The following is a 24,860-nucleotide window of genomic DNA, read 5'->3' as shown; positions in this document are numbered from 1 at the left end:
CCTCTCCACCTCACCTTTCCTCCCTTTCTCCCTCTCTGCCCCTTACCTTCATGGCACTTTCACCCACCCCCTCTTAGCCGCTTCTGCCATGCACCCACGCCCCCCCTCCCCCCCCCGGACAGCAGGCCTGGTCTGACAACTGTGCCGACAAACCTCCCTGCCCTTTACTTTTGTGGCCGGCGATTTCTAAACTGCCTTCTTGCAGCAGCCGGAGCGTTGAAGTTGCATATGGCTGCTGGAAAGGTCGTCTCTGATGCAACTTCCTGTAGACTCGGCGACAGTAAGGAGGGAGGGCGCGTGATAGGTGACCCCATGCGTTCCCTCCCTTAACTGTGGGGACAAGGCCACTCCATGGGGCTGTGAATGGTCTTGTCCTCGTAGCCACGGTGAACACAGTTTTTTCCCCCACTGTTTTGGCAGGTTACCCGCGGCTAGCCGCGGGTAACAGCCACCGTATCATTCTCTAGTGAAAATATAAAACTCAAGATATGTAAAAATAATTTCAAACCAATGTCAGGCAACATGGAGAATTTCAAAAAAGAAAAAGCATAGTTATAAAAACACTCACAAATCTGTATGTCTTCCTTCAGACTGGCTGTATTTCTTTCTCATAGCAAGTAATGAGAACATCATTCTCAAAACATCAGGTAGGTAAATATGTACCTTTCCTAAGGTCAAAGGTTACACCAAACACCCACTTTCAATTTCAAATAAAATTTAACATTTTCAACAAAATAGTTATGATAACCAAGACTATAGTCACGAAACAAAAGATACAAATTTATGTAAGAGATATATCTAGAATCATTTGTAATATCAGCAAGACCTGAAAAAAATTTCCATTTTGTTTTTATTATGAAATCTTAAAAACAATTATGGCTTTAAATTCTATGACAAATGAGAAGTCACGTGATGTGGTGAGAGCAGCAGGATATGTTTCTGCTGAGCTCCTGACTTCTAGGCCTCATCTGCCTCCATCGATCCTCTTAATATACCAGTGGGAACTTGAATTTTGACCAGTATTTTATGGACAGATTTCTTCTTCGCTCGGATTGACAGGGGAATGACAGGGGAAAGATAAAGAAAAACCGAAGCAGCCTGGTGACAATATGGTGGGTTTTTCTGGGGATGCGGTCCTGTGTTTATCAGCAACACATACGAGGGCTGTTCAAAAAGTATCAAACTTTTATTCATAAAAAATACTCGTATTCAGATATAACAATCTTATACTAATCTCCTTCAAAGTAGTCCCCTTGGGCTGCCACACACTTCTTCCAACGGTTCTGCCATTGTCTGAAGCAGTGCTGGAACGCCTCTTTTGAGATTGCGCACAACTGGTCTGTCACATTTTGCAAGATGTCTTCTCTTGACTGAAATCTGGTCCCTTTCGGGGGCATTTTCAGCTTGGGGAAAAGCCAGAAGTCACACAGCCATGTTGGGAGAATAGGGAGGCTAAGGCTAGGAAACTCCGTATCAAATGTGTTGTGTTTGGCCAGGAAACTCCGTATCAAATGTAAAGAATGGGCAGGTTCATTAGCAGCTTTGGCACGAACTTTGCTGAAATTCTCCTGAAACCCAAATCCTCAGTCAAAATGGAATGAACGGATCCAACGCTGATGCTTGCCTTGTCTGCAAGTTCTCTGATCGTGATTCAGTGATCCTATATCACCAGGGTCCTCACTTGGTCAATGATGATCTCATTTCAGGATGTTGAGGGCCTACCAGAACATGCTTCACTCTGTACCACTCTTTATCTATGTAGTGCCCATTGCTTCGTCCCCGAAGGCCTGTTGAATTTTGCAGATGTTTCCACTTGGGAATTGCCAAGCTTTACACAAAATTTAATGCAGTAGCATTGTAAAACTTTTTCTGTTATCTTGTCAAAAAAGAAAATCCGACGACGCTCACACTTCCTCACTAATCGGCAGTCTGCCGGCTACTGACAGCTTCTGTAGGCAGGAAAAAATTCAAGCATGCGCATTAGGATCGCCTACATATGTTCTCCAAATCATATCTCCCTAGTTTTATTTGTTTGTGCAAGAAAAATTAAGGTCTGATACTTTTTGAACAGCCCTCATATTCCTTACTTCATCAGTCATGCAGGCATTGGAACCCCCATTTGCTTCAGCTATCTGGCCAGATGTCTACTCTAAAGGCGATGTTATCTGATGTTGCCCGGTGTATGGGGAAGCTGGAGGTTCGGGTGGCGGCTGTAGAGGACACTTCGGCCTCAATGTCGGAAACGTTGGATTCTCTGCAGGAGCAACTGTGTACGCAAGTGGATAAGATCGAGAATCTTGAAAATCACTCCCGCAGAGATAATGCTAGATTTGTGGGCCTGCCGGAGTCTGTTTTGATGGTTGTTTTCATTCTACCTTGGAGCACTGGCTAGAGATAGAATTACTATTGCCGGAGGGAATGGGTCCTATGAAACTCAAGCGTGCTCATAGATTGGGGTATAAATTTGCTGGCCGCCAGTGGCCGCGAGTTATAATAGCAAAGTACCTAATTATGCCCATAAGGTGGCTTTGATGCAGAAATACAAACTTCGCTGAGACACACTCTGCTATGAGGGTGAACATATGCGTCTTTTTCAGGATTACTCTTCATCTCTTTTAGACAAATGGTGCATGTTTTCTGTGTTATGTGCCCAGCTCTGTCTCTGTTTTTTTAAACTTTATTTATGTCAACTGGAAACAGTATACAATCAATGAACCACAAGCGGTGCTCAAACAGTTCAACAACAAGAACAATAGTAGTAAACCACACACTGGTGGAGCCAAAAATGAGTACAAAACCAGAAATAACCTCTCCTACGATCGATCGGGCGGGCAGGGGCTGTGGGGACCGCGCGATCCTTGATGCCTCACTGCGGAGACAAGACCATTCACCGCTCCACAGGGCGGTGAATGGCCTTGTCCCCGTCCCCGCAGCGACTGCTATTTTTCTTTCCCCATTTCGGCGGGTTATCTGAGGCTAAACGCAGCTAGCCGCGGATAACCGCCACTGTATCATTCTCTAATAAAGAGAACAGATATGTTTTTTATGAACCTAAGCAGTTATCTAAATTTATTGCTTCTCAGGATACTAAGTAATAGCTAATTCTGATTCTCTAATCCGTTTAGATAAGGAAATGTTCTATGGCAGTCGAGCCTCCTTTTGCTTTTCCTGGTTATATATTTTGTTTGTTAAATTTCAGCAATTTCAGCACCGTCTCCATTTAATTGTGGACTAACTATATTGGGTATTCAAAATTTTCCTTGAATTATGTGGATTTAATGATAATTTCTAATTTCATGATATTTTTTCTTGTGTTTTGATTTTGATTGTCAAAATTATAAAATTAATAAAGAAATATAAATGCGAAAAAATTGAGAAAGAAAGGGGAGTTACTGTTGTTGGGTGATTTTAACCAGCCGGATGCAGACTGGAAAGTTCCATCTGCGGAATCAGAAAGAAGTAGGAAGATTATGCTCAGACAAATGGTGACGAAACCCACGAGGGAAAAAGCAATACTGTCCTCTTCTGTTTGAACATACGACCAAAATCCTTGTCCACACTCATCACCTTACGCTTAGACTACTGCAACATACTTCTCTCGGGCCTCCCACTCACCTGTCTCTCGCCTCTTCAGTCCATTCAAAATGCTGCTGTGCAACTCATATTCCATCAGAGCCACTATTCTCACATTACCCCTCTCCTCAAGTCGCTTCATTGGCTCCCCATCTGTTTCTGAATACAGTTTAAACTCCTCTTGCTGACTTACAAGTGCACTCGCTCTGAAGCCCCCCAATATCTCTCCTCGCTCAACTCCCCTATGCTCCCCCCACCCCCCGTGATCTCTGCTCATCGGGCAAGTCCCTCTTATCTGTACCTTTCTCTTCCACTGCCAGCTCCATCCCTTCTTTCTCGCGGCACCGTATGCCTCGAACAGGTTGCCTGAATCTGTACGTCATGCTCCGTCCCTGGCAATGTTCAAATCCAAACTAAAGGCTCACTTTTTTTGAAACTGCCTTCAACTCTTAACTCCCCCCTCACTGCTGTCAGATACCTATACCCACTATAACCTCCCCCAATCCTCCCCCAATCTAATTTTGATTAGATTGTAAGCTCTTCTGAGAAGGGACTGTCTATTGTATGTTAAAATATACAGCACTGCGTACGCCTTTCAGCGTTATAGAAATAATAAATAGTAGTAGTAGATCTGGTGCTCACAAATTAAGAAAGTGTCTCTAATGTCGAGGGGGGCCCACCTGGGAAGTAGCAATCATCATATGGTTTGGATTGATATAGCAGCCAAAGTGGAGGATGGCCACACAATTCAAAGTCCTAGATTTGAAACGTACGGACTTTAGAGTATGTGAGAGTACCTGAAGAAAGAGCTGATTGAATGGGAAGACATAATAGAAGTGGAAAAACAATGGTGCAAGTTGAAAGGTGCAATAAAAAGAGCTACTGACCTTTATGTGAAGAAAATAAATAAAAATAAGAGAAAAAGGAAACCGATATGGTTCTCCAGACTAGTGGCAGAAAAAATAAAGGCAAAAGAATTGACGTTTATGAAATATAAAAAAAACTCAAGAAGAGTACAGAAAGGAATAATGGATGACATTGAAAAGAAGTCAAGAGAGAGATATGTCTGGCGAAAGTGCAAGCAGAAGAGCAAATAGCTATAAATATTAAAAAAAGGAAACAAAATTTTTGGGGGGTATATTAGTGAAAGGAGAGAGACAAAAATGTAATTATGAGACTGAAAGAAGGTATGAACCACTATGTGGAGAGTGATGAGGACAAAGCAAACATGCTAAACAAATACTTCTGTTTGGTGTGCATAGAAGAAAAACATGGAGAAGGACCATGATTGGTTAGCAAAGTTACCTGAGAATGAAGTAGATACCGCACCGTTCATGGAAGAAAGTGTTTATGAACAACTTGAAAAACTGAAGGTGGACAAAGCTATGGGACTGGATGGAATCCATCCCAGGATATTGAGGGAGCTCTAAGAGGTTCTGGCAGGTCATCTTAAAGATTTGTTCAATAAATCTTTAGAGACAGAAGAGGTTCTGTGGGACTGGAGAAGAGCGGATGTGGTCCCTCTACACAAAAGTGGTTGCAAAGATGAAGCAGGAAGCTACAGGCCACTAAGCCTCACTTCAGTTATTGCTAAAATAATGGAAACATTGCTGAAGGAAAGGATAGTGAAATTCTTAGAATTTAATGGATTACAAGATCTGGGACAACATGGGTTAGCTAAAGATAACTTTAGCAGCCGCAAGGAGAGGAGCAGAAGCAGCGGAGGCAGGGGAGAAACAGCCGGTGAGAGAAGCCGGAAGAGTTTTTCTTTTCTTTTTTTTGTAGGAGGCAGCAGAGAGGAGCGGGTAGCGGCGAGAGGAAGCTCCGCCCACCCCTACACGTCAGCAGCGTCATCGCCCCGACTCCCCCTTAACAGGAAGGGAGCCAGGGCGCGAAGACCACTTTAGCAGCCGCGAGGAGAGGAGCTTTGCGAAGGGCCTTGAGAAGGGTCGAGAAAAGACAGACAAGGACTTCAGAACACCAGGTAAGGAAGAAGCAAGCACGCATGTAGGGAGAGCACACGCACAAGAAGAAAACACACAAGACAGCAAAGGATAAAGAAGCAGGCTTCGGGGACAAGAAAGAGGCCCAAGGTAGGCTAACAGACCCACCAATACAAAAAGCGGCAGAAGAAGTAGACAGGAAAGAGCCAAACACAGGAGAGAGCACAGAGCCCGCACACATAAGAACATAAGACAAGGGAGAGGACATCTAGTGGACTCCGAAGAAAGAGAAATGGAAGCAGCAGGAACCCGGAGGAGCTTCCCAGTGTACTGCACAGAGTGTCATATGTATGACTACCTTCCCTCGGGAAGGCAGGCATACATATGCAGTCGGTGTCAGGAACTGGAAAGCCTGAAGAAGGAAGTTGGTAGACTGCAGTGCAGGGTTCAAGAGCTGGAGGGACTCCACATCTCAGAAGCACCTTTCAAGACAACTGAGGACCCCGCAGGAGAAAGCCACATCGAGGAGCAAGTAAGGGAGCTCGAAAGATTCATCGAGGAGGCCTACAGGCAGGCAAAAGAGCAGGATCATCAGCAGCACTGGAGCGAGGAAGCTACAGCTACACAAGATGGAGGACATGGGCCAACAGATGGAAGACAGGGGCCAACAGACGCCGAGGATGAAGGATCGCATGGAAGAGTCGTGCAAGCAGAGACGACGAAGACTGGCGGGTGCCCCGAAAGAGAAGAGCTAAACCACACCGAGGATACAGACTTGAGACCTGTGAGGAAGCTGAAGAAGGGGAAATCTGCAGTCGTCGTGGGAGACTCAATCATGAGAGAAGTGGACAGTCACGTAGCAGGAGGGAGAGAGGATCGGCTAGTGACCTGTCTCCCAGGAGCAAGAACGAAGGACATCACCGACAGAGTCGAGAGGATCCTAGACGGAGCAGAAACAGAAGAGACAGCAGTGATAATCCACGTGGGAACAAATGATGTCAACAGGAGAAATTACAGCAGGACTACGCTAATTGAACAGTTCAAGATCCTGGGAAGGAAACTGAAGCTGAGGACACAGAAGATAGCATTCTCAGAGATTTTGCCAGTACCGAGGGCAGACGTGAAGAGGCAGTCCGAGCTACAAGCAATAAACGCATGGTTGAGGAGATGGTGCGAAGAAGAAGGATTCCTTTTTATAAGGAACTGGACAACTTTTTGGGGGAAGAACAAGCTCTTCAGGAGGGACGGACTACACCTGAGCAAGGCAGGAACGAGACTGCTAGCAAACAACGTCAAGAGAGGAATTGAGCAGGCTTTAAACTGAGAAAAAGGGGAAAGCCGATAGTTGACCTGACGTCGACGGATCGGACAAGAGTATCCAAAGAAGATACTGAGAGGGAAAAATGCTGGGAACAGGCAAGAGACGAACAACAGAAGCTGTTGACCAACAAAAAGGACAATCAGATAAAATTAGAGAAACAGGAGAGATCAGGAAATCAGGATGCAGACGAAAAAGATACACCAAAAAATAAGGAACAGAAAAGATACACCAAAAAATAAGGAAGAAGGGAACAGAAATGAGGGACCGACAGCCCAAATAGGGGATGGTATGGGGAGCAAAACACATGTAAAACCAGCAGAGAAAAGAAAAGACCAGGACTTAAATTGCTTGTACGCTAATGCAAGGAGCCTAAAGTCCAAAATGGGAGAATTAGAAGCCATAGCCATAAAAGAAAACCTAGACATCATTGGAAACATGGTGGAACGAGGATAACCAATGGGACGTAGTGCTGCCAGGGTACAAACTCTATAGAAGAGACAGGACCAACAAGAAGGGTGGAGGAATAGCACTATACATAAAAGACACCATTCCCTCGTCCGGAGTGGATATAGAACCAAAGGCGGAAGGACTGGAGTCATGGGTCAAATTACCAGGAAAAGGTGGCCTTGACATAAGATTGGGTCTATACTATCGTCCACCTGGACAAACGGAAGCAAACGACAAAGATCTGGCGGCAGAATTGAGGCGGGAAGGCAACAACAGGAATGTGACAGTAATGGGAGATTTCAACTACCCCGGGATAAACTGGAGTATTGGAAACTCAAACTGTGCGAGGGAAACAGAACTCTTAGAGGCTGTGAGGGACTGCTTTATGGATCAGCTTGTCAAGGAACCAACAAGAGGAGATGCCACTCTTGACCTAATCCTCAACGGATTAGGGGGACCTGCAAAAGAAGTGGAAGTAGTAGGGCCACTAGGAAACAGTGATCACAACATGATCCAGTACAAATTAGGAGTAAGTACAACAAAAGGGAAAAGAACCACAGTGACAACGCTCAACTTCAAGAAAGGGAACTATGATGCTATGAGAGCAATGGTAAGAAAAAAACTTAGAAACAGCTCAAGGAAAATAGAAACTGTAGAGCAAGCCTGGTCTCTATTCAAGGGCACAGTGCAAGAAGCACAACATATGTACATCCCCATATTTAGAAAAGGGTGCAAAAAAAAACCGAACAAAAGACCCCGCATGGATAAACAATGAGGTGAAGAAAGCGATAGGAGACAAAAAAAAATCATTCCGGAAATGGAAAAAGGACCAGACTGGGGAAAACTGGGATGAACACAGGAAAGGCCAAAGAGAATGTCACCAAGTGGTTAGGAGAGCGAAAAGAGAATACGAAGAGAGACTGGCCAGGGAGGCAAAAAACTTCAAATCATTCTTCAGATATGTTAAGGGGAAGAAACCGGCGAGGGAGGAAGTAGGACCGTTGGATGATGGAGATAAAAAGGGAGTGATAAAGGAGCAAAAAGAGGTAGCTGACAGGTTAAACAAATTCTTCTCGTCAGTCTTCACAAGCGAGGACACATCCAATGTACCGGAACCCGACGTGATCTTCCATGGTGATCAAGAAGAAAAACTGTCGGCAATAGAGGTGAGCCATGAGGATGTCCTCCAACAGATAGATAGATTGAAAAGCGACAAATCACCAGGCCCAGACGGAATCCACCCTAGGGTACTAAAAGAACTAAGAAATGAGATAGCGGAAATACTCCAACGAGTTTGCAACCTATCCTTGAAAACTGGAGAGATACCGGAGGACTGGAAGATAGCAAATGTTACACCTATCTTTAAAAAGAGGTCAAGAGGAGACCCGGGAAACTATAGGCCGGTAAGTTTGACATCGGTTCCAGGCAAGATGGTAGAAGCACTGATAAAGGACAGCATCTGTGAGCACATCGAAAAAAATGGGCTGATGAAAGCGAGCCAACATGGCTTCTGCAAGGGAAGATCGTGCCAAACAAACTTACTGCACTTCTTCGAGGGGGTAAACAGCCATTTGGACAAAGGGGAACCTATAGACATCATCTACCTTGACTTCCAAAAGGCCTTTGACAAGGTACCCCATGAGCGGTTACTTAGGAAGCTGTGGAACCACGGGGTGGAAGGGGACGTACACAGATGGGTCAAACACTGGTTGGCAGGCAGGAGACAGAGGGTTGGAGTGAAGGGTCACTACTCGGGCTGGAGAAAAGTCACGAGTGGAGTTCCGCAGGGGTCTGTACTTGGACCGCTGCTGTTCAATGTATTTATTAATGACCTGGAAATGGGGACGAAATGTGAAGTTATAAAATTTGCGGATGACACTAAACTCTGTAGAAGGGTCAGAACTACGGAAGAGTGTGAGGCCCTACAAAGAGACCTAAGCAAACTGGAGGAGTGGGCAAATAAATGGCAGATGAAATTCAATGTAGGGAAATGCAAGGTCATGCATATAGGGAGAAAGAACCCGATGTTCAGCTACCAAATGGGGGGATTAGTATTAGAGGGAAGTAACCTTGAAAGAGATTTGGGTGTACTGGTGGATACAACAATGAAGTCAACGGCGCAATGCGCAGCAGCCGCGAAGAAGGCGAACAGAATATTGGGTATTATTAAAAATGGTATTACGACCAGAACGAAAGAAGTCATCCTGCCGTTGTATCGGGCAATGGTGCGCCCGCACCTGGAGTACTGTGTTCAGTATTGGTCACCGCATCTTAAGAAGGATATGGCAATACTTGAGAGGGTCCAGAGGAGAGCGACACAAATGATTAAGGGCATGGAAAACCTTTCATACACTGAAAGATTGGAGAAGCTGGAGCTCTTCTCCCTGGAAAAGCGGAGACTCAGAGGAGACATGATAGAGACCTACAAGATCATGAAGGGCATAGAGAAAGTGGAGAGAGACAGATTCTTCAAACTTTCAAAACATAAAAGAACAAGAGGGCATTTGGAAAAATTAGAAGGGGATAGATTCAAAACAAATGCTAGGAAGTTTTTCTTTACTCAGCGGGTGGTGAACACCTGGAATGCGCTTCCAGAGGATGTAATAGGGCAGAATACGGTACTGGGGTTTAAGAAAGGATTGGACAATTTCCTGTTGGAAAAGGGGATAGAGGGGTATAGATAGAGGATTATTACGCAGGTTCTGGACCTGTTGGGCCGCCGCGTGAGCGGACTGCTGGGCACGATGGACCTCAGGTCTGACCCGGCAGAGGCATTGCTTATGTGCTTATGCTAAACGAATCTGATTGACCAGAGAATTGGATCAAGGATGTGCACTAGATGTAATTTACTTAGATTTCAGCAAAGCTTTTGACATGGTTCCTCATAGGAGGCTCTTAAATTCATGGGCTGAAGTTAGGGCCCAAAGTGGTGAACTAGATTAGAAGCTGGTTAGTGGAGTGCCTCAGGGATCAGTGCTTGGACCGATTCTGTTCAATATGTTTGTGAGTGACATTGCTGAAGGGTTAGAACAGGGGTGTCCAATGTCGGTCCTCAAGGGCCGCAATCCAGTCGGGTTTTCAGGATTTCCCCAATGAATATGCATGAGATCTATTAGCATACAATGAAAGCAGTGCATGCAAATAGACCTCATGTATATTCATTGGGGAAATCCTGAAAACCCGACTGGATTGCGGCCCTCGAGGACCGACATTGGACACCCCTGGGTTAGAAAGTAAGGTTAGCCTTTTTGTGGATAATACCAAAATTTGTAACAGAGTGGTCACCCCGGAGGGAGTGGAAAACATGAAAAAGGATCTGCAAAAGTTAGAAGAATGGTCTAATGTCTGACAACTAAAATTCAATGTGAAGAAGTTCAGAGTGATGCATTTGGGGGGTAGAAATCCGAGGGAACTATATGTGCTGGGAGGTGTGAGGCTGATAAGCACTGACGGAGAGAGGGACCTTGGGGTGATTATGTCTGAGGATCTAAAAGCATCTAAACAGTATGATAAGTCGGTGGCTGTAGCCAGAAGAATGCTAGGCTGTATAGAAAGAGGAATAACCAGAAGAAGGGAGATGTTGATGCCTTTATATATGTAATTGGTGAGGCCACACTTGGAGTATTGTGTTCAATTTTGGAGGCAATATCTGGTGAAGGATATAAAAAGACTTGAAATAGTCCAGAGGGAGGCGACAAAAATGGTAAGGGGTTTTGAACCAAAAGAAGTATGAGAAGAGACTGGAAGACCTAAATATGTATACTCTAGAGGAGAGGAGGGACAGGGGAGATATGATACAAGTTTAAATAATTGAAAGGCTAGGCAATAATATAGAACCAAATCTTTTCTAGAGAAGAGAAAATTGTAAAACTAGAGGGCATAAATTTGAGGTTGCAGGGAGGAAGACTCAGGAACAATGTTAGGAAATTATTTTTCACGGAGAGGGTGGTAGATGCCTGGAATGCCCTCCCGAGGGATATGGTGGAGAGGAAAACAGTGATGGAATTCAAAAAAGCGTGGGATAAACATAGAGGATCTCTAATTAGAAAACAAAGGATGTAAATTAAAGAACTAAGGCCAATACTGGACAGACTTGCACAGTCTGTGTCCCATATGTGGTGATTTGGTGTAGGATGGACTGGGGAGAGCATCAATGGGAACTCCACTAACTTGGAACATCAGGATGTTATTTGACAGACTTTATGGTAGATATCCTGCAATCAGGATGGTTGGAGTGAGCTTGGACGTCAACTTTAGCATTTGGAATCTAGGACAATACCAGGTGGACTTTACAGTCTATGACCCAGACATACCAAAGAAGAGACTAGTTAATTTAATCATGTATTTTTAGTGGGTATAATTAATGGGTAGACTGGATAGACTGTTCAGGTCTTTATCTGCCATCATTTACTACGTTAATATGTTACAGAAGCTGAGAGGAGTCTAGAAGGACAGGCAATTCAAGTTCTCTCAGACAATGCTACAGTGTCAATTATCAAGGAGGCACCAAGAGTGCATAGCTGAGCCTGAAGCCCACTTACTATCATTTATAAATATGTTAAATAACACTGGTCCAAGTACCGATCCATGTGGCACTATTTACCCTCCTCCATTGAGAAAAATTACCATTTAACCCTGCTCACTGTTCTCTGTCCAATAACCAATTCCTAATCCACAACATTACATTGCCTCTTATCCCATGGCTCTTTATTTTTCTCAGGAGCCTCTCATGAGGAATTTTGTCAAAAGCTTTCTGAAATTTTGAATACACTATGTCGACCAACTGTCCTTTATCTGCATGTTTAGTCACACTTTCAAAGAAATGCAGCAAATTGGTAAGGCAAGACCTCCCTTGGCTGAACCAATGCTGACTATCCCATTAAACCATGCTTATCTATGTGTTCTGTGATTTTATTTTATATAATGGTTTAAACTATTTTTCCTGGCACTACAGTCAAGCTCATCAGTCTGTAATTTCCTGGATCACTTCTGGAACCTTTTTTAAAAATCAGTGTAACATTAGCCACCCTCTAATCTTCAGGTACTACAGACAATTTTAGCGATAGGTTACAGATCACTAACAGCAGATCAACAATTTCATGTTTTGAGTTCTTTCAGTACCCTGATATTATTGTGATTATTTTATGTTCATAGTTATTACCCCTGAAGTAGCCTTTGGGCAAAACATGGCCACGTTGGGTGCTTCATATTAATAAATCAGACTTCTTCATTTTGGACTGATCAGCTTCTTGGTTTTGTGTGCATTTTGTGGCAGATCTTTGCCTCTGTTTTGTATGTACTGTAGGAATACTTGTGTGTCATCTGGCTTCTGGATTTCATAGGACCAAGAAATTCCTCAGCTGGGGCTAAATTTTACAGCCATATGGCTACAGAATCGCAGGAAATAAGAGTTCTTAGTTTCAATGATGCAGAATGATAGTATTCTGATATTTGCTTATTAATGATGATGCTCAGTAATAAAGTTTTTTAAATCTCTCTCTCTCTCTCTCTCTTTCAGAGACGCCACTGGGGAACATAGAACAGTGTTACAATTATTTTACTGAGCTCTTGCTATGTCATACTGTTAGGGTAAGTATTTGACCCTATAAGCACCTTTACAGCAATGTATATACAATGGTATGGAACAAAAATGAATGAGATGAGGTAAAATGGATGAATGGAAAGAGGTGTAATATGAACGCATGGTATAAGATGCATAGGATGACATGGGGATAGGATGAGGTAGGATGAGAAGTGATAGTATGGTAACATAGTAAATGATGGCAGATAAAGACCAATATAGTCCATTGGTCTGCCTAATAAGGAGGCTAATTCTACCTGCTGCCTCCATGCTGGTTATATCCCTCTATGCCTTTTCTTTGGGATTGTACCCAGGGTTGGTCCAATCACTAGACAAAACTAAGTGGTTGCTTAGGGTGGCAGCAAAAAAAGCAGCTGCAGTCAAAAGTAAAGCAACACTTCTAACAGCCACACAAACTCGAATGAACCATCTGCATATGCTATTACCTGTGTTAAAGAAAAAATGGTCTACAAGGTGACATATAGCCTGCTTTAAGCTGCCGACAGCCACAGGCTGAATAAAACCCAGATATTCAATGCTAGGCCATAAATATCTGGCAATGGCATTGAATATCTAGTTCATGTGCAGACCTGGTAGTTATGATTACTGGTAACTGCATACCTAACTAGAACAATTTTTTGTGTGGGCCTAGCTGCCTATTTAGATATGTGGGCATCGGCACTAAATATAGCCAGTAGAGAACAGTTGAAGTTTGGATTTGGTGCCAAAACTGGCCTGAAATCCAAATTCAGCCTTATTTTATCCAAAAATGCCAGTACATTTTTCAACTGAAACCTAAACTTCCCCCCTTTCCTAGTGTTTCAAATGAGTGCCTAAATATAAGGAAGATACTACAAACACTACACAGTATACAGTCACTAGGATAGAGATAATTTATTGTTAAAGCACTCTATGTGGGTAAACTTACGTCTTTATACAAAAAGTATGCATTACCGAGATAAAAGGCATCATCCTTGCCACGGAACTAGAAGATTCCAGAGCAGCTAGGCAGGGAGAGCTCGATAATGTCCCAGGACATGAGTCCACTCCTGGTGAGATCTCACAAGGGCTACACCCCTGCTCCAGTATTACTCCTTATATAGATCTCAGAAGTTCGAAACCTTTTCTTTGTAGCACTTCTTACCGACTATACCATATTTTTCGGTCTATAAGACGCACCTGACCATAAGACACACCTACATGTAGAGGAGGAAAAAACAAGAAAAAAAATTTGGTTCAGAATTTTTTTTTTCTTAGTTTTTCCTCCTCTACACTTAGGTGGATCTGGTGCATCTGATGGTAGGCAGTCCGCAGCCCCCCAATACCTTTTAAAATGCTGGTGGTCTAGCGCGGTCTCAGCAAAAGCTTTCCGCGCTCCTTGCCCCTCCTTCGCTGGATGGCTGCCTCCTTTTTTGATGCAGATTGGTGAATAAGGCAGGAGCTCCAGCTTTTCGCTTCCTGCCTGGTCCCGCGCCACTCACTGAATGGCTTCCATCAGTTCTTGCAAATCGTGAGAATTGATGACAACCATTCAGAGAGTGGCGCGGAACTAGGCAGGAAGCGAAAAGCTGGTGCTCCTGCCTAATTTGCCACTCTACATCAAGAAAGGAGGCAGCCGTCCAGTGAGGGAGGGGCTAGGAGCGCGGAAAGCTCCTGTTGAGACCACGCTGGACCACCGGCATTTTAAAAAAGGTATTGGGGCGGGGGGAGGTGTTTAAAAAAATTGTATTCATTCCATAAGATGCACCCACTTTTCTACCCACTTTTTTGGGGAAAAAGTACGTTTTATGGAGCGAAAAATAAGATAAGTGTGAGTTCCAAGATGATCCAGGAAACTGGCCAGGTACCCAGGACCAACAGAAAGGACACTTATGCCTGTAATGAATAATTGTCTTAATGGATTAATAATTACACCAATACCAATAAGAAAGACATGTCTCTTAGTGGATTGACAATTACATAATACATCCTCTTATTGGATTGACGATTACATCACTATTTGGAGATTATATCTCTTATTTGTTTCTAAGAATTTTAAATCGTGATTCCAGTGACCATTTGGCCAAGTTATATTGCCATACACCTAGGGACAAAAAGCACAACTGCTCTCTGCTTACCCCTTTCCCACCTGACTGAAAGCCACCAGCAGTAGGACCTCTCTGGCCTAACTTAGCAGTTCTGGTAGTCTAGTGGCCTCATCTGGGCAGGAGCGATTCCCATTCGCTCCTGCTGATGCCAGCTCCTCAGTCAAAATGGCTACCATCGGAAATCACAGCCACTGTTTTGAGATTGAAGCCAGCAAGGGCAGAAGCAACTGTGCCAGTTCCAATCTTAAAATGACTTCCATGATTTGCCACAGCAGTTTTGCAAGACTGTCATTGGAGGCTCCAGCATCCATTTTGAATGCAGAACCAGCAAGGGAAGGAGCAACTGGGGATTGTCACTGCCCTAATCGATACCACTAGACCAGAGGTAGGGAACTCCGGTCCTCGAGAGCCGTATTCCAATCAGGTTTTCAGGATTTCCCCAATGAATATGCATGAGATCTATTTGCATGCACTGCTTTCAATGCATATTCATTGGGGAAATCCTGAAAACCCGACTGGAATACGGCTCTCGAGGACCGGAGTTCCCTACCCCTGCACTAGACCATAAGGGCATTTCCAGTGCAATAGGGGTTATTTCCCCATACCCGCACGCTGCAGAAGGAATTCACTCCGGATTTTTTACTCTGCTTCTGGTGTACTTCACTGTGCTGATTAGCTCCCTCTAGAGTTTTTTCCTTCTGCACGCATGACTGCAGTTGAATGTGTTCTGCTCTCCCCATTTTATTGTTTTAAATTCAATGTAATTTTGTCCCTATCCCAGGTAATTTCATGCTTAATGCGAATTTGAAACTGTGCCTGCTTGAGAATTCACAGACTTTGGTCTGTAGCTGACAGACCGATCCTTTTTTGGGTACCTGTTGGCCAGCCTGCATAGTTTTATTTGGAACTCAGGGCCATCCCTGAAGTGGCTTTCCTACTGTTAAGCGGAGATTGAGTGCAGACTGTTATGCACCCTTAGGAGGCTCAGCGGTGTCTCGCAGGGTGCCAGCTGCATCTTCACACCTCCACCCGTCCCGGTGCGCATCTGTTGGTCTGCACAGGTGGAGGTATAGTCAGACAGAGAAGTCTGACTGGCAGCCCGAAGATCAGTTTTGAAGAACCATTCCCAGCATTGTGGCAGTGAAATTCTCATACAGCTACTGTGAGAGAGCTGAAAATAGGTTTGCAGCATGGATCTTTCTGGTAACGGTGAGTACACAGGCTAACAACCTGTGAGAGATATTGGGGGAGGTTGGAAAAGTAGGGTTTTGAATGTTTCTGGATGTTCCCCTGTGTTCCCCCTCCTGAAAAATCCTAAAATAATTGTTTAAGTTTGGGAAATGTGTAAAAAATTGCAATTTTGGCACAAATTTGTGCCAGTAGCCATCCTGGATTTTTAGCAATTTTTTTTCTTCTGCTCCCTGCTTCTTCAAAACTTTGAATTTTGCCTAGAAAACTGCTGGGATGGAGTCCTTGGGCTCTTCTCATGTGAATTCTTGCCAGGATTGCGCAAATTTAGTGCTTTTTAGAGCATGTGGGGCAGATGTGGGGGCTGTAGCGTCCAGCTTGTCTTCTTCTCCTGCTGCTGAAATAGGTGACCTGCGAAGGAAGTGGTGGGGCCATTGGATGACCATGGAATAAAGGGAGTGCTAAAGGAGAGTAAAGCCATCACCGACAAACTGAACACATTTTTTTGCAACTCATTTACCGAAGAGGACAGGCTAAACGCAGGAAGCAAAGACGGGAAACTGACGGGGTTGACGGTCAGTCTAGAAGAGGTATGCAAGCAGATTGATAGGCTTAAAAACGATAAATCCCCAGAACCAGTTGGCATCCATCCAAGGGTAATAAAGGAACATAAGAATTGCCATTTCCGGATCAGACCCTGAGTCCATCAAGTCCGATGATCTGCACACGCGGAGGCCCCACCAGGTGTCGATGAAGCCGTCCGCACAATGTGCGGCGCTGGCGAAAAGGGCGAACAGAATGCTAGGAATGAATAAGAAGGGGATCACGAACAGATCAGAGAGGGTTATCTTGCCGCTGTACTGGGCCATGGTACACCCTCACCTGGAGTACTGCATCCAGCACTGGTTGCTGTACATAAAGAAGGGCACAGTACTACTCGAAAGAGTCCAGAGAAGAGCGACAAAAATGGTTAAAGGACTGGAGGAGTTGCCGTACAGTGAGAGATTGGAGAAATTGGACCTCTTCTCCCTTGAAAAGAGAGAAATCAATCTGATATTACTCATATATTCTGAATGTTCTAGAACTTCAGTTAACAGTCTGGTAAAATTTTAAAGTTCAATGGTATATTTGTATGATTTTATTTAGGAGTGAATGTTTTTTGTAAGAGTTAATGTTCCTTAGTATGTTTGCTGTTTATATGGGCTAGGTCTACATAGTAACATAGTAGATGACGGCAGATAAAGACCCGAATGGTCCATCCAGTCTGCCCAACCTGATTCAATTTAAATTTATTTATTTATTTATTTTTTTTAAATTAATTTTTCTTCTTAGCTATTTCTGGGCAAGAATCCAAAGCTTTACCCGGTACTGTGCTTGGGTTCCAACTGCCAAAATCTCTGTTAAGACTTACTCCAGCCCATCTACACCCTCCCAGCCATTGAAGCCCTCCCCTGCCCATCCTCCACCAAATGGCCATACACAGACACAGACCGTGCAAGTCTGCCCAGTAACTGGCCTAGTTCAATATTTAATATTATTTTCTGATTCTAAATCTTCTGTGTTCATCCCACGCTTCTTTGAACTCAGTCACAGTTTTACTTTCCACCACCTCTCTCGGGAGCACATTCCAGGCATCCACTACCCTCTCCGTAAAGTAGAATTTCCTAGCATTGCCCCTGAATCTACCACCCCTCCACCTCAAATTTTGTCATCTGGTTTTACCATTTTCCTTTCTCTGGAAAATATTTTGTTCTACGTTAATACCCTTCAAGTATTGAACGTCTGAATCATATCTCCCCTGTCTCTCCTTTCCTCTAGGGTATACATATTCAGGGCTTCCAGTCTCTCCTCATACGTCTTCTGGCGCAAGCCTCCTATCATTTTCGTCACCCTCCTCTGGACCGCCTCAAATCTTCTTACGTCTTTCACCAGATACGGTCTCCAAAACTGAACACAATACTCCAAGTGGGGTCTCACCAATGACCTGTACAGGGGCATCAACACCTTCTTCCTTCTACTGACTACGCCTCTCTTTATACAGCCCAGCATCCTTCTGGCAGCAGCCACTGCCTTGTCACACTGTTTTTTCGCCTTTACATCTTCGGACACTATCACCCCAAGGTCCCTCTCCCCGTCCGTGCATATCAGCTTCTCTCCTCCCAGCATATACGGTTCCTTCCTATTATTAATCCCCAAATGCATTACTCTGCATTTCTTTGCATTGAATTTTAGTTGCCAGGCATTAGACCATTCCTCTAACTTTTGCAGATCCTTTTTCATATTTTCCACTCCCTCTTCGGTGTCTATTCTGTTACAAATCTTGATATCATCTGCAAAAAGGCACACTTTTCCTTCTAACCCTTCAGCAATGTCACTCACATACATATTGAACAGGATTGGTCCCAGCACCGAACCCTGAGGGACTCCACTAGTCACCTTTCCTTCCCTCGAGCGACTTCCATTAACCACCACCCTCTGGCGTCTGTCCGACAGCCAGTTTCTGACCCAGTTCACCACTTTGGGTCCTAACTTCAGCCCTTCAAGTTTGTTCAACAGCCTCCTATGAGGAACTGTATCAAAGGCTTTGCTGAAATCCAAGTAAATTACATCTAGCATATGTCCTCGATCCAGCTCTCTGGTCACCCAATCAAAAAATTCAATCAGGTTCGTTTGGCACGATTTACCTTTTGTAAAGCCATGTTGCCTCGGATCCTGTAACCCATTAGATTCAAGGAAGTACACTATCCTTTCTTTCAGTAACACTTCCATTATTTTTCCAACAACTGAAGTGAGGCTCACCGGCCTGTAGTTTCCTGCTTCATCCCTGTGACCACTTTTATGAATAGGGACCACATCCGCTCTCCTCCAATCCCCAGGAATCACTCCCGTCTCCAGAGATTTGTTGAACAAGTCTTTAATAGGACTTGCCAGAACCTCTCTGAGCTCCCTTAGTATCCTGGGATGGATCCCGTCTGGTCCCATTGCTTTGTCCACCTTCAGTTTTTCAAGTTGCTCATAAACACCCTCCTCCGTGAACGGCGCAGAATCTACTCCATTTTCTCGTGTAACTTTGCCAGACAATCTCGGTCCTTCTCCAGGATTTTCTTCTGTGAACACAGAACAGAAGTATTTGTTTAGCACATTTGCTTTCTCCTCATCACTCTCCACATATTTGTTCCCAGCATCTTTTAGCCTAGCAATTCCATTTTTTATCTTCCTCCTTTCACTAATATATCTGAAAAAATTTTTATCTCCCTTTTTTACATTTTTAGCCATTTGTTCTTCCGCCTGTGCCTTCGCCAAACGTATCTCTCTCTTGGCTTCTTTCAGTTTCACCCTGTAGTCCTTTCTGCTCTCCTCGGGTTTTTTATATTTGTTTTATTTTATTTTACTTTTATTATATTCTGTAAACCGCTCAGACCAGTAAAATGAACGAGCGGTATAACAAGATTTATAAACCATAACCATTGAGAGCGCTTATGCCTTGTTATTGACTTGGTCTCCTCAGTCAGATGATCTGACCTGCCATCTAGTTCTCAGGTAGAATGTAAGATGCAGTCTGGCTTGGTGGTTGGACAAATGCAATTTGTTGCAGGGCATGGATTGGAGGCACTAGACTGCATTATACTGATTTTAGATGCCAGTTTTTCCGGTTGGGGAGTTCATTATCAGGAACTTGTAGCACATGGTTTAGAATAAAGGCAGCATGGTCAATCAGTTATTTAGAGATAAAAGCCATTTGGTTAGTTCTTCTGGAATTCTAACACCTGGTTCTCCATTAGGCTGTCAGGGTGCTGTCCAACAGTTCAGTGGCTGTGGTGTATGTCAACAACCAGGGTGGCACCAAGAGTCACTTGCTGCCATCGTAAACAACCAAATCTTCTCTTACTCTCAGTGGCCCATGTAGCAGGGGCTAGCAATGTTCCTGTAGACTATCTCAGCAGGAACATACTGGATCCAGAAGAGTGGTCTCTGTCAAAGACAACCTTTTTAAAGAATTGTACTTTGCTGGGGACTTCCAAAAATGAATCTAATGGCCACAGTAGCAAATACATGAGTCCTAAAGCTCTACAAACATCATAGAAAGAATCATTCTCTGCGGGATTAGATTCCTAAGATTTTTGGCCAAAAAAATTGGCCCAAAAATGGGGGCCTCAGTTTATATTTGAGTAACTGCCACCACAAACCTTCCGCAAGCTGGCAAACTTCAGTACGTGTCCACACCCCTACCTTCACCCCCATCAGCCGGCAGCTAATGTTCCCTCCCTCCCAAGCAAGAGTAACCCCCCTCACCCCCACCCCCTAGGCCTACTGTGATTTCCTGATGGTCTAGTGGCATGTTGGGGCAGAAGTGATTCCCACTCGCTCTTGTCCATTTTTCTCCACAGCAAAAATTGCCACTGAGACTTCCAGCAGCAGTTTCAGTGACCATTTTTGCTGCGGAGAAAGAATGGAAAGGAGTGAGTGGGAATCACTCATGCTCCAACAAGCTGCTAGACCACCAGGAAATCATGGTAGGCCTGGAGGGGTTCATTTTACTCTTGTTTGGGAGAGAGAAAAGGAATGCTAACTGCCAGCATGTGGGGATAGTGGCAGAAGTACACGCTGAAGTCTGCCAGTTCATAAGGGGATGGGGGGTGTTTGAGGCTGTAGAGAGGGAAAATTGCTAGGAATGCGGGAGCGAGGGTGGTAGGGCACCACAGGGAAGGCAAGGGAGGAATGGTAGAATATAAACCCTAAGGTTTACATTTGAGTTACCATTTTTCTCCTAAGAAGGGAGGGAAAAAATAGTATCTCTGTTTATACTTGCATAGGTTTATATTCGAGTATACAGTATATGGTAAGTTATTCTTTTTAGACTGCTCTGTTAAATATTATTATTTGTATATAACACATTGATACATCTGTGAGATGCTTATTTAGTGAGTTAGGCTTTTTTCCCAGTGTTTCTAAATAAATTTCCCCATTTAATATTGGGTTTGAATGATTATTTGACATTCAAATGGTATTTATATAATAATTACATTTAGCCATTTTCAAACAATAATTTAGAAAATGCTGATGTATTTTATACAATAATACATTTTCTTTTGATTGTGTTTTCCTCCATTATCTTTATGTACAATGGTTTTGACACTTGAAGTGGAGGCCCTCATGATACCATAGTTGATGATGAAGTATAAAACAGTGTGACTGTACTATCTGATCTAATATTTTTCAAGATAGTATTCCACTGATACACTTACTTTTGTTTCTTTCCCTTTAGAAACTCATCTGGAAAATCCAAAGATGAAACTGCACATCATCTCTCCTTCAAACCCACTACCTGCTCCTCTGATCCGATTCCCACACATCTATTCAGCACTATCTCCCCCTCTGACATCCCTCCTATCTGTCACAACTTCAACCTATCTTCAACCTATCACTCTTTACTGCAACTGTTCCCAAAGATGCCATAATTACACCTCTCCTCAAAAAACCCTCACTAGACCCTACATGCCTCTCCAACTACCATCCCATCTCCCTCTTCCCCTTCTTATCCAAACTACTTGAACATGCTGTCGACCGCAGTTGCCTGGACTTCCTTTCATCCCAAAATATTCTTGACTCATTTCAATCAGGCTTTCGTCCATTGCATGCCACTAAAACCCTTTAAACTCTGCTGACCTAAAGGAGATGTGGTCTCTTGAATAAAAATGATGTTCAAAAAAAAAACAAAAAAAACAACTAAGCCAATGACTTAAGGACAATATGCAACAAAATCTTCTGTAATGTTTTTCCCTTGGAAAAATGATCTTAAATTTTTATCACAGATACTCCTAAATAATATCCCTCTCCAAATAGTAACTACAACAAAAATATTGGGAGTATCACCAGATCAGGAACTTTCTTATCATAACCAAATTAGTTCAGTAGTTAAAAATTGTTTTTTATAAGTTACGTCTCATCAGATCATTATCAAAAGTTTTAAAACCTGAAGCTCTCAACATTAATCCACTCAATAATTTCTAGGCTAGATTATTGCAATACTTTATACCATGGCATAACCAATAAAGAAATAAGAAGGCTATAGATAATACAAAATACAGCAATAAAAATTATTACAAATTCAAAAAAATATGACCACGTTACACCACTTATACAAGCTGCACATTGGCTACCAGTCACACATAGAATAACTTTTAAAATCATACTGTTAACTTTTAAAATTCAACAATCACATGCTCCGATATTCCCAGATCGTTTTTTGATACCGTATTCTCCACTTACGGCACTCAGATCAACACAACAACATTTATTAACTATTCCTTCTTTAAAAATAGGGACCAGGAGATCTACCATTTTCTCGGTCATAGCACCCCAGCTTTGGAACAATTTACTATTATATCTACGTAATGAATCTTCCTTAGAAAAATTCAAGCGCTTCTTAAAAAGCTTTCTGTATAAGGACGCATTCAAAACATAGACAGCAAAACTCACCAATTACTAAACCTTTAGACCTTTATTAATCTTACGAGTAGGTCGCCATCAATTTTTCGAGCAGGTTGCCAAATTATTCTTTTTTTTTTTTATGTGTTCCCACCATATGTGTTCTTCCCTAAATTTTTCTTTTCTTTCTTTAAAGATTTATCTCTCTTGCCTTTTTACCAGTTTGTTTCAGAACGTATATAATTTGTGTCCAATGTCTTGTCTTGTCCTGTCCTTCCCTTTTTTTAACAAATTGTTATACGCATTGAAATATATGATATTGCGTAGATAACAAATCTTAATAAACTTGAAACTTAAAACTGCCCTTGCTAAGGTCTCCAATGGCCTGTTCCTGGCCAGATCCAAAGGCCTCTACTCTTTCCTCATTTTTCTTGATCTATCTGCTGCTTTCAACTCTGTTGATCATCACCTACTCCTCTTTACGCTGTCCTCACTGGAATTCCAGTGCTCTGTTCTCTCCTGGTTTTCTTCTTACCTCTCCCATCGCATCTTCTTACCTCTCCCATCGCATTTTCAATGTATGCAATGGTAGATCCTCCTCTACTGCTATCCCACTATCAATCAGTGTACCTCAAGGCTCTGTCTTGGGACCTCTCCTTTTCTCCATCTATACCCACTCCCTCAGTGCACTGATCGTTCCCATGTTTTTCAGTATCATTTCTATGCTGAAAACTCCCCAGATCTACCTCTCCACACCAAATATCTCTACAGGAATCCAGACCCGAATCTCACACTGCCTGTCTGACATTACCACATGAATTTCCCACCACTATCTAAAACTGAATAAGGCTAAGACCGAGCTCCTTAACTTTATACCTAAACCTACTTCCCCCTTCTCTATTTCTGTGAACAGCACTCGTCTTGTCAGCTTGCAGCCTTGAGTTCATTATTGATTCCTCTCTCCTTCTCCACTCAGATCCAACAAACCACTAAAGCTTCTTCCTCTATAATATTATCAAAATCCAACCTCTCCTTTCCAAGCACACTATCAAAATCCTTATCCACACTCTCATCAACTCTCACTTGGATTACTACAACTTGCTTCTTTTAGGTCTTCTGCTCAACCATCTCTCTCCCCTTATGCTGCATGACTTATATTACACCAGAGCTGCCATACTTACATTACCCCTCTCATCAAGGCACTTCATTGGCTCCCCATCCATTTCCAAATATAGCTCAAACTCCTCTTACTGACTTACATATGTATTCTCTCTTCAGCCCCCCAATATCTCTCCTCATTTATCTCTCCCCTATGCTCCCACACCCATTCATTGGGTAAGTCCATCTTATCCATACCCTTCTCCAATGCCAACTCTATCCCTTCTATCTTGCTGCAACATATTCCTGGAACAGAATTCCTGAATCAATATGTCAAGCTCTGTCTCTAGCAGTATTCAAATCCAAGCTAAAAGCCTACTATTTCAAGGCTGCTTTCAACTCCTAACTCCCACTCAATGTGTGATACCTATCATTCTCTCTGTAATAACTCCCCAAACTCTGTCTGTCCCATTGTTCTCTCCATCTGTCATATTTAGATGATCCGTGCTCAAAAGAGCTTACAATCTATTACAAGTTGAATGTTCAGCACTAAGTATGCCTTTCAGCACTATAGAAATAGTAGTAGATGTGATGATTGCTAGTCTTCTCAGAGCCAAGAAGCCTGCGACGGTGGCAGCTGGTATTCTGGACAGGGAGTTGAGCACAACAAAGAAAAATGGGGAGACCCAATGATCCACAGTGAAAACAATCAGGGAGTTGAGCCATATCAGGCTCCTCTTGGTTATTCTGGCCTTTCTGCAGGATAGACTAGCGGCAGGTCTGTTATGTTTCAGAGGTTGCCTGGAGAATGCTTCTTTAGTCTCTCATCCTAACATATTAGATTTTTGAGAGGGGCTGCCAGGCTGAGGCTGCCGGTTTCGCAGCCCTTCCTGACATGGAATCTTTACTTGGTCCTGCATTCCCTGTGCAAGGCTCCCTATAAACCCTTAGAGAATGTGTCACTCAAGGATCTCACAATCAAGACTGTGTATTTCTCATGGCTATCTCCTCAGTAAGACGAGTGGCAGAGCTTCAAGCCCCGTCATGCAGGGAACCCTTTCTTCATTTCACCGAATGGGTGTTTCTTTGCACAGTGCCTTCTTTCCTTCCAAAGGTTGTTTCTGCCTTCCATGTGAATCAGGAGGTGTGGTTACCTGCTTTTCATCCAATGGGATCAAAGCAAAGAGACAAAG

General features: G+C 43.3%; 1 protein-coding gene across 1 annotated transcript in view; it reads left to right on the top strand.

Moving 5' to 3' along the window:
* CCDC189 (coiled-coil domain containing 189) overlaps window positions 1-24,860 on the top strand; it is an 89,875-nt gene that overhangs the window by 30,138 nt on the left and 34,877 nt on the right. Inside the window, exon 5 of the mRNA XM_033945512.1 lies at window positions 12,803-12,873. Within this exon, the coding sequence (XP_033801403.1) occupies window positions 12,803-12,873 (71 nt within the window). The remainder of the gene's footprint in view (window positions 1-12,802; window positions 12,874-24,860) is intronic.

This window comes from Geotrypetes seraphini, chromosome 5 (genome assembly GCF_902459505.1).
Source record: "Geotrypetes seraphini chromosome 5, aGeoSer1.1, whole genome shotgun sequence".
Classification (NCBI taxonomy): domain Eukaryota; kingdom Metazoa; phylum Chordata; class Amphibia; order Gymnophiona; family Dermophiidae; genus Geotrypetes; species Geotrypetes seraphini.
This window is presented reverse-complemented; position numbering and strand designations above follow the sequence as displayed.